We start from the raw sequence: 10,026 nt of genomic DNA, 5'->3' as shown, positions 1-10,026 counted from the left end.
ACAGACACTGCAACTTCATCTACTCACACACAAACACATGGTTCGATCGAGAGGAACGTTAAGTAAACCCAAATTTTCAATGAGCCACCTGGAGAGAACAGTACTCGAACGCGCAGTTAATTTTCAACATGACATCAAACACAAACAGATGGATCCTCGGTTATCTTTTTGACTATTGTGTATTTAATGGATTAAAGCTCCGTACAACAGTTGCTTTATATAGGCCGGCAAGCAATATGAGAGAAAATCGAAAAGCGACTCTTCATCCAATCAAGTCATCTCTTGGTGCTCAAGGTTCAAAACGTATGATATGCTATGATGTCATTTTGAATATTACTTTTGGACAACCACTTATAGATGACAGTTTGAAATTAATATCCTGAAGACCTTGTTGATCTTTAGGACGACATGTCTACATCTGCATATTCATGCCTCTGCTGAGTAAAGTTGTAGAGTAGTTAGGTAGGATAACTATTGTTGCGAAAAAGTATAAAGTGGGATATATGGGCTGAGCACGTCCAATCCATCCCTGTAACTTAACCTTTCTTTATACGCATAGCACAGGTAGATATATGGAGTACAGGTTTAAAAGTTGCAGCCACAGTCAAGGTACCAATCAGAGATATTGCATACACATAGGCATTACTCATAGGTTGCACTTTACGCTAACGGAGTAGCATTAGGTACACCTGATTAATAGCCAATGGACACACGCCTACCGTTGATTGGCTAGCCGTGGCTATAAACACCAAGCTGCGAAGTGTCCGTCGAAGTAATCAGCTGGCCATCCATCTCCCACTGCATACCATCACGATAGTCGCGAGACATGGCGATGCGTTGCCACTCTTCCTGTAGCCTCATATGCATCGTCTTCCTCCTCGTTTTTGTTGCTGTGGCAGCGGAGGGTGCAGGATACGTGCAGGCGCGGCAGCGGAAATTACAGCAGGTGCCAGCACCACCGCCAGTGCCGCTGCCAAACCCTAACCCGCAGCCTGACCCAAACCCACAACCTTTGCCTATGCCAGACCCAAATCCGCAGCCATTACCGCAGCCTTTACCGCAACCACTGCCGGGCCCAAACCCGCAGCCACAACCTCTGCCACAACCGTTGCCTGACGCAAACCCACAGCCACCGCCATTACCACAACCTCTGCCACAACCACTACCGGGCCCAAACGCACAGCCTCTGCCACAACCAGACGTCCAAGGCTCGTATCCGCAGGTACAACCATTGCCAGATTCAAACACGTCAGGGCGACAAAATAACGCACTACAGGGACCGCAACCACTTGGTGCAGCTTCAACGTTATATTCATGTGGTGCTACATACAAAAACATATTTTTCATGGGTTTATTGTTGTACTATTTTGTGTAGATAAAGCGATGCTTTTTCATGTAAATAAATCTACCATTTTGTAGACTTTGTATCTAAAGTGATGTATCGGTCTGGCATGATCTCTCTGTATTTACATTCATACTACTGATGTACTATATGCAATAAATTTTTATATGATTCTACAAGTAGTTTGTGTACTTCGAAAAAATAGAACCATTTGTGTACATATTGTGATGTCTTTTGTTATACTTATCGGACTGAGTTGCGTATGGTAAGCATACCTTATCAAATATTGTTTGTTTAGAGTAAGGTGTGCCTGCATTTGGAAATTTGGTTTTGGTCTTGTTTTCCTTAAATATAAAAGGATTACATGATACCAAATTGTTATCATTGGATCTGTGTGAGTCTTGACTTTTCAGAACAAAGATGGTCCATGACAAATTAATTTGGTTGATGACCCTCCCTTAGTGGATGACCAAGAACAAGTAGAAGAATTTTAATTTCAACAACACAATCTCATGTTCAAAAAGGTAATGATGATTCTCCTGTTTTGGTGGTAGAAAGGGAATCAGGTGTGCGGTGCAAAATTTGGGATTATCCTCCTAATGATCAAGAAAAAGCTCGAATGTCATATATGAAGCAGGCGCCATATCATTTTCGCATGGACAAGTATCTTCACAATGAGTTTCTCTATCTTCTATTGTCTATATTTTCCTTTTGTGTGATGCGCAATTCAAATATTGTATATCTTTTTGCTGTTGATGGTGAATGGTGGTATAATCAATGATATTTTTCTATTACGTCTGTTACGTTATTTTTTTCGGAATTTTTTGTACAAAAGTGTTGTCCTCTTTAGTGACCACCTATAATACAATTTTCATGGCTCCGCCACTGCCGATGGGCTTATTGGGTGAGCTCCCACAAAATGCATCCCTAACAGTTGTTCTCAACCATGGAAGACCTCCCAAAGGAGAACAGACATCCCCCGGGTGCTGCTCACAAGCATTAGAGTGAACCTCCAACAAAATGGCATAACGCCAGATGTCGGGCGCCCTAGAGGCAAACCCAAACCTAGACCTAGCTCTAGACCTACTATATACATAGATGAGCCGACCTTCTAACCCATCCCTACTTCGACCAATGAGGCCACCCGAGGAGAGAAAGAAGAGAAGTGGGGGAACCTCTAGTGGCTCTTGAAGAGACGGAAGGAGAGAGAAATGAAGGGGAGAAATAATGCACCGGTAGCATAGCCCGCGTGTTAGGCAATCAACTATAAGATGTGCATATCTATTGTACTCTTTGTATATGCCACTAACAATTGTATAGTTGGATCAATGTCGTAAGAGGAAATTCATTGTTTCTATAAACCGGCGATCTTGAAAATTGATTCTTGATATAAAGGTCTGTCGAGCAATTGCATATCTTAAAATTATATGTGTAAATTTTGGTTTATTGATATATAGTTTGTCAGCTGCACATTTGTTGAATGAGAAATAATAGTTTCTTAAGTTGCCGAGGAATAGCAAGTCTTTCTTTAATTGTAGACCTGTTTGAAAGACAGGAAAAATGTAAGAGTTTTGCAGGATATAATTTATATAATTTTCTTCTTCTTTTTTGTACCCTTTGGAACAAAGGACTGGTCACTCCCGATTTATCTGGGCTTCCTACGGACTAAAGAAATTATAGAAGAAAATCAGATATAATGTGCCACCTCCTGTTTTTATTTATTTTTGCATCGTTCTAGATTAATTTTGTCTAGAATTCCTATTTTCCATACATGACTTCCAAGCGATAGTTTTCAAGTTTTCATATTTTCACATGATCTTTCCTCCTATGGTGGATCTCTTCGACTATGAGCTCTCAGTTTCCACCTTGTTGGAGATGTTGTGTATGGGGAAAAGGCAAGGTTGACCTGGTGCGGAGTGTACCACATCTCGATGACATCTGTGCAATAGAGAGTTGTTGTAAGAACATGTTGTGCATCTCCACATATCTTGACCAATATCTCTTGGCACCAACGCAAAGGTGCCAGGCATTGCTCCCTCGACAATGGGATGCTGACAATGGAAGTCTCTTAGCAAATCTCATCGCCAGAGTGTTCGATCAATTGGCGAGCAGTGCTGAGAGAGTACTGGACTTGATACGGGAAGACATAGCAGTATGGCGCTCAGCAGGCTGCATAGCGGACCTTGGTCCATAGCGAGTCTTTGGCATTTGTACCTTGTTGTAATCGTCATATTGTGGGGTTCATGGGACTCTGGTTTTCAGTTCTAGTTCGCCTAGACTGCTAACCGCGTTGTATTTTTTCTTTCCTTCTAATAAAGATCGGCCAAGGGCCCTTCGAGAAATAGGAGAAACATAACATTTTGAGCCGACGTGCTAAGTGAGCCATAGGGTACAAATGTTCGCATCATGACATTTAGATCTTTGATCTTGACAATTGCACAAGTAGGTCCTTAAGCTTGCATAAAGGCATAGGGTCAATCCGTGTTACACTTAAGTAGATAAGACAAAATTGAACCAACCCTAATAGATCAGTATTTTTCCCCTGATACTACTACTGTGGAATCCCACTCAGGGTCCGAATCCTGCTCCAATGAAACATTTGCTTTGTAATCATTTTGGTAAATTTGCCCCAAGTAGAAGCTTGGCATGATCAAAAGCAAATGCAAGCAGTGCGCTAAACCTGACAATAATGTCGCAATCAGAGGCAAAAATATCGGTACAACATAATTCTTAGCCTATCTAAATATATCGTGGTGTTAAACTCTGTAACCATGTTTGTTCTAGAGTTTGGGCTCCATGGAGCCCTTTTATGAAAAACTCAAAAATCATGTTTCAAGTTTCAGCAAATTCAAAAATAAAACCCACATGTACCTTCGAATGTGTATACACTTTCATAATGATATATTTTTACATCTGAGCTGCAAAAAAGAACAAAAAGGTATTTTTTAGCACATATACTGTTCACCATTAGAATCCACAATTTGTTTTCTAACATTTTTTTGAAACTTCAAACATTATTTTTGATCTTTTTGTTAAAAAAAAGGATCCACGGAGTCTGATCTCCAAAACGACTCTGTTCTATCCCCTTCGTCTGGGTTTAGAAGGCGCGGTTAAAAATATCTTCTGGACAAAATAATATACACTAATGTAAGGCTTGTCTCATATTCCCATATCTTGACAGAATGGTGAGCCACCGCATGTAGCCTTTTTTTTGCGGGTAAAACTTTCAATATATTCATCTTCAATCATGCCAGTACAACGAACACCAGAAATAATAAAAATTACATCCAGATCCGTAAACCACCTACCGACGACTACAAGTATTGAAGCGAGCCGAAGGCGCGCCGCTGTCATCGCCCCTCCCTCGCCGGTGCCGGACAAACCTTGTTGTAGTAGACAGTCGAGAAGTTGTCATGCTAAGGCCCCATAGAACCAATGCACCAGAACAGCAACCGCCGCCGATGGAGGGTGTAGATCAGAAGGATCCAACCTGAAGACACAGAAACATAGATGAACGACGAACAAACCTGAGCAAATCCACCAAAGACAGATCCGTCGGAGACACACCTTCACACGCCCACCGACGATGCTAGACGGATCACCGGAACAGGGGCTAGGCGGGGAGACTTTTATTCCATCTTCAGGGAGTCACCGCTGTCTCGCCTTCATAAGTAGGACACAAACCCTAACAAAACTCGAAAAAGATATAAAAACGAAGCCCTCCCACCGACAAGGGCCGAGATCCACTCCGCCTCCATGACACTAAGGCCACCGAAGACGGGGCGGACCGCCGGCGGCGCCGGCGGGAGGCAAGAGGAACCCTAGCTTTTTGAAAGCCGGCGGCTGGCTAGGTCGTCTCGGGTACAACCGAAGAGTTTCAACGCATGTAGCCTTTGCTGCAATCAAAATAGTAAATGGCCATCACATCACAAAATAGTAAATGGCCATCACATCTTAGCGATCTACCGGGCTTTCTTTTCCATTGTGAATTGAACGGAAGTATTGCACTAACGTGTACACGGTCGCTCGTGGTTTCTAGATGATGGCTGATCACATAGATGTGTGAGCAGTGGACAGCACAACTAACATAATTTTCTGAATGCGGGGGACAACTAACAGAGTTAAAATATTGTTACCCTTCTGCTATCATCGCATGGAGACACACACGCAAAGTCCAGCTGTGCTTATTAACACCCTGTAGGTACGCACATTGGTTCCTTCATTTGTAATTAACCAATATAACTTCATTGCCATGTTACACAATACTTGTCACTCCAGCTAGCTAGATGCAATGTTAATTGATGCAGCCTCCAGATCTGCTTTGTTTCGCCCACCCTATAAAACCACACAATATGTATCTCCAGTTCTCCACACAACACACACAAAGCACATCAGGTGCAACACTAGCCGCAAGCACAAGAAATAGGCAGCAATGGCGAGGCATGGCCTCCTCGCCGTGCTCCTCATCGGGGTAGTGGCAGCATCCACTTTCCACCAAGCATCCGCTGCTGGCCGAGGCCTTGCTGCCGTCAAGAAGTTTGCGGAGCCAAAGCCAAAGCCAGAACACAAACCAGAGCCAATGCCAAAACCTATGCCACTCTCAGAGCCGGAGCCTTGCAAACCTGAACCGATGCCCAAACCCAAACCAAAGCCTAGACCCAAGCCTGAACTTGGACCCAAGCCCGAGCAGATGCCAAAACTGAAGCCAAAGCCCAAGCCCAAGCCCTGCTCCAAACCAAAGCCAAAGCCTAAGCCCGAGCCCATGCCGAAACCTGAACCAAAGTCGGAGCCCAAGCCTAAACCTGAACCGAAACCGAAGCCGCCTCCAAAGTGCAAACCACCGACCAATCACAGTTGATCGATGGGATACTGATATATGCCAGTTACTGGAGGAGACCCCGTATGAAGCCACAGTGTGTTATTTCTAGAATAAGTGGTGTTGTATTCCCTGTATTCATTTATAGTTCCATGCACGTGTGATAAGTATTAGTACTCTGTAATTATTATTTGCATGTTGGTATATGTTAAATCTACTTTGTATGTGACTCGGCACATTCTTTTGAGTATCTACGCATGATCGCATCCATTTATATGAATGAGCTATTCTGTCCAGTCTATGTTGTTTTCTCTATAGGGTGCAGTCCCATTTTTTTTTTCTTTTGAGAACCTATAGGGTGCAGTCTCATGAACATGTATGCTTTTTTTTTCCAGAATTTTTTGAAACTTCAAACTATGATTTTTGACTTTTTTAAAATAACCACCATTTTGTGGGCTCACTTCCCCTATTGCATATACTGTCTTATTCTTTTTTTTTCTTATCGTTTATAATCACACGTGGCCATTAATTTCTGGAGATGGTGGTCGCGTGCGTGGAACGGTAATTCAAGACCGAGAGGGCACATATGACAGTGTTCTTCAAGGCGTTATAGGCGTTCATGTTCCAGGAGATCAGCCTACCAAGATCGAGAGCCGGCCACACTAGCACCTTGTCTCCTTCCGTAACCCTCGTCTGTCACGGTCATAGTCGCTCACTCACGAGGAGGCCTGATGAGGATGATGCTATTGTGTTACCTTGTCTATTATGGTTGCAGGGGTAACGTGGGTTGCCACCTCGATGCTTCCGCTGCTCTGTCGTGCTCCTGCAGTCCTGCTCTTCTACTTGGTTTGTATAGTTCGACCAGCATGTAGTTCTCTTTTATTTTCTTGATTCGCTCCGCTTGCGAGCTGTAACACTTTTAAAACTTTGTGGTATTTCGTGGATTGTTTAATAAGATGGCTGCATGCATCATCATGATGCAGAGGCCGGGGGCACGCCTCCATTTCTAAAAAAAAGGTTGGTTCGACCAGCAGCCTTCAGAGGGAGTCTAAGCCTACTCGATTTAAATCGAATGTTTACCAGCTTAACAATTCGTTCCAAAAAGCAGGATTGTATGGTCTAGGTAGTTTGTTCTTTCTAGCTGTTCGGTTGGAGATTTGGTAATGAGAAAAGAATACCAGTTCGTTAACTTATTGAGATGCAATACAAATTAACTCTGTACGACAAGAAAAAAAACACAGTGCACATATATGCATGCCTACTCGACGTGCATGGTATTTAATTCTGTAAACTTGGTTACCCCTTAAAAAAATTCATTAAACTTGACATGCATTATTATTATAAGTATAGCAATACATATTGATGATTGAGAAGGGAAATCCCTAGTCAATGCTCATACATCCACACTGAAAACTCAATATAACCTTAACAACACAATGGATGGTATCACACACAAGCAATCCTATTGCAATATTATACGTGTAGATAAAACAAACTCTCAAACCAAGTGCCTGGCAACTTAAGTAGCATGCAGCTGGTCGCCGTTATTCTTGCCCCCTTTCTAAATTCCCTGATATAGAAGATAAGATGCGTGTTGTCATGCATTAATTCATGGACGATGGTGGCTGCCATTCGGTGCTTGAAGGAGGGGCCTTCTCGACATCCTTGTCCACATGCCCAGCGGCCGCGCCGGCAACGTTGCCGTCCTCGCCGGAGATCTCTTCGAGCGATCGGCCCATCGTCTCGGGGACGAGGAAGGTGAAGAAGAAGCCGAACATGTTGGTGACAGAGAGGAGAATGAGCGCCTGCTTCATGTGCTTGGGGTCGCCCTTGAGGGTGAGGGTCTGCACCCCGAAGGCGGCGACGATGGCGCCTGCCTTGCCCGACGCGGCGCTGATGGCGTGGCATGTAGAGCGGACACGCGTGGGGAATAGCTCGGCCGGCAGCACGAAGGTGGTGCTGTTGGGCCCGAAGTTTGCGAAGAAGAATGTGAGCGCGTACAGGATGGCGAATAGGGCGTGGCCCTTGTCCTTGAGGTATTCGTATTTGATGCCCATCACTAGCATGAACAAGGACATCATGAAGAAACCAAGGAGCTGGATCAAGTACCTGCAGTAATTCATGGATGCTCAAATTAATGTGTAGGTGTAACAAAACTAACCAATTCGGTATCGCATGAGCCATGCATGCATATAGGTACGTACTCCCTCCTGCCCTTTTTACCCCGCATACTAGATTTTTGTCCAGTCAAACTTCGTACCAAATTTATGTTAAAAAAAATATCAATATCTATAATAAATAAATATATACACTATAAAACTTCATTTCAAAATGAACATAAAAATATTTATTTGGCTTTGTGAATGTTGATAATTTTTTTTCTGTAAGTTCGATGAAAGTAGAGATACTTTGATATCAGACAAAAACTTATATGCTGACTAAAAAGGACCGGAGGGAGTACATACCTTCCCATCTTGTCGATGAGGGCCACGGTGACCCAGTAGCCTGGGAAAGTACCGAAGAGGGCGATGAGGAACATGGCTCGTGATATCACGAACACCTCTTTGAGGGCACTCATGGTGCCCGGGGGACCGGTGAGGTTGATGGCTGGGAAGATGTCCTTTTGTGTGAGGTTCTGGCTGTAGAAGGCGATGTCGAGGAGGAACCACGTGGTGGTGGTGCCGATGAGGTGCAAACCGTGACGCCGCGCGAACTCCATGGACAGCAGAGAGTATTCGTTGGCTGCCCTGAACTTTGAGAGCTTCTCCTGCTCCTCGTCGATGCGGATCTCCAGCACTTTCTGCATGTCGTTGGTAGCCTGCTTGGCGTTACCCTCGATGAGAGCGGTGTACCTGGCGGTCTCGGGCATCTTCATCCGCCAGTAGAAGGTGGCCAACGCGGGGAATGCCCCGAGCATGAGCACGACGCGCCACATGTAGTCCGCCCCGGGCCACTGCTCAATCTGATGATCAACTGTCCAGCCATGGTGCACATTCCACGCCGGTGCAGGGTTGTAGTGGAGGAAAATGGCGGAGACGATCATGGACACGAGGCCGGCGAAGATGATTCCGACCCCCTGCATGGCGAAGACGGCGGCGATGAAGGCGCCGCGGGTCTTCTTGTTGGCGTACTCGGACATGATTGTGGCGGAGAGCGGGTAGTCCCCGCCGATGCCGAAGCCGAGCCAGAAGCGGAAGAAGCAGAGCGTGCCGATGACGGCGCTGGCGGAGCTCCCGAAGGAGAGGCCGGAGCCGATGGCGCAGACGGCCATGAGGACGAGCGTGATCCCGTAGACGCGCTTGCGGCCGAGCTTGTCCCCGAAGTAGCCGAAGACGAGCTGGCCCATGAGGGTGCCGACGAGCGCGACCCCCGTGACCATGTTGTTGATGCGCACGGGCATGGTGCCGGGTTTGCCGATGTCGGCGTTGCTGTCCGGGTAGTAGAGGCGGCCGAGCAGCTTGGAGACGGTGGTGATGCAGAAGAGGTCGTAGGCGTCGGTGAAGAAGCCCATGCCGGCGATGACGATGGCCTTCATGTGGTACATCTGGGTGCGCGCCGAGTCCAGCGCGTCCAGCACCGCGAGGTTCTGCCCCCCCTCCGCCGCCGCCCGCCCCATTCTCCGCCATCTCGGTCCTAACTTTTTTCGATAAAGGGCGCTTTTATGAGACCGTGTCTCAACTCTCAACTCAACTCCCGTGGTTGGTGCTTTGCTGCTTGCTCGCCATGGTTCTTATAACTGTGCTCCGGCCGGAGATTATGACGATGAAGCAGAGGACGGCGGTAACGAGGGAAAACTGTCGTCGTCGCTCGTAGCCTCCGTCTGCCTCGTGCTGGTTGGCTGGCAGCATATTCCGCATACGACTCGGAT

The 10,026-nt window shown here is 45.8% G+C and overlaps 2 protein-coding genes and 1 pseudogene across 2 annotated transcripts; 2 read left to right on the top strand and 1 right to left on the bottom strand.

The window, feature by feature from the left end:
• The first annotated feature begins 789 nt into the window (after window positions 1-789).
• On the top strand, window positions 790-1,521 carry LOC119293178 (protein TsetseEP-like). Its single transcript, XM_037571729.1, has one exon. It carries the CDS (start codon window positions 827-829, stop codon window positions 1,373-1,375), a length of 549 nt encoding a protein of 182 aa, XP_037427626.1. The 5' UTR covers window positions 790-826; the 3' UTR covers window positions 1,376-1,521.
• Window positions 1,522-5,701: 4,180 nt separating this feature from the next.
• On the top strand, window positions 5,702-6,454 carry LOC119294534 (protein TsetseEP-like). The gene has a single exon (XM_037572735.1). It carries the CDS (start codon window positions 5,775-5,777, stop codon window positions 6,198-6,200), a length of 426 nt encoding a protein of 141 aa, XP_037428632.1. The 5' UTR covers window positions 5,702-5,774; the 3' UTR covers window positions 6,201-6,454.
• Window positions 6,455-7,762: 1,308 nt separating this feature from the next.
• Window positions 7,763-9,784, bottom strand: LOC119293177 (annotated as a pseudogene).
• Between the last annotated feature and the right edge of the window lie 242 nt (window positions 9,785-10,026).

This window comes from Triticum dicoccoides, chromosome 4B (assembly GCF_002162155.2).
Source record: "Triticum dicoccoides isolate Atlit2015 ecotype Zavitan chromosome 4B, WEW_v2.0, whole genome shotgun sequence".
Classification (NCBI taxonomy): domain Eukaryota; kingdom Viridiplantae; phylum Streptophyta; class Magnoliopsida; order Poales; family Poaceae; genus Triticum; species Triticum dicoccoides.
Note: the sequence above shows the minus strand (reverse complement) of the source record. Positions and strands in the feature narration are given on the sequence as shown.

Bases quoted from the DNA above. Each gene is read 5' to 3' on its own strand.
- LOC119293178 (XM_037571729.1), top strand. From the start codon at position 827: ATGGCGATGCGTTGCCACTCTTCCTGTAGCCTCATATGCATCGTCTTC.
- LOC119294534 (XM_037572735.1), top strand. From the start codon at position 5,775: ATGGCGAGGCATGGCCTCCTCGCCGTGCTCCTCATCGGGGTAGTGGCA.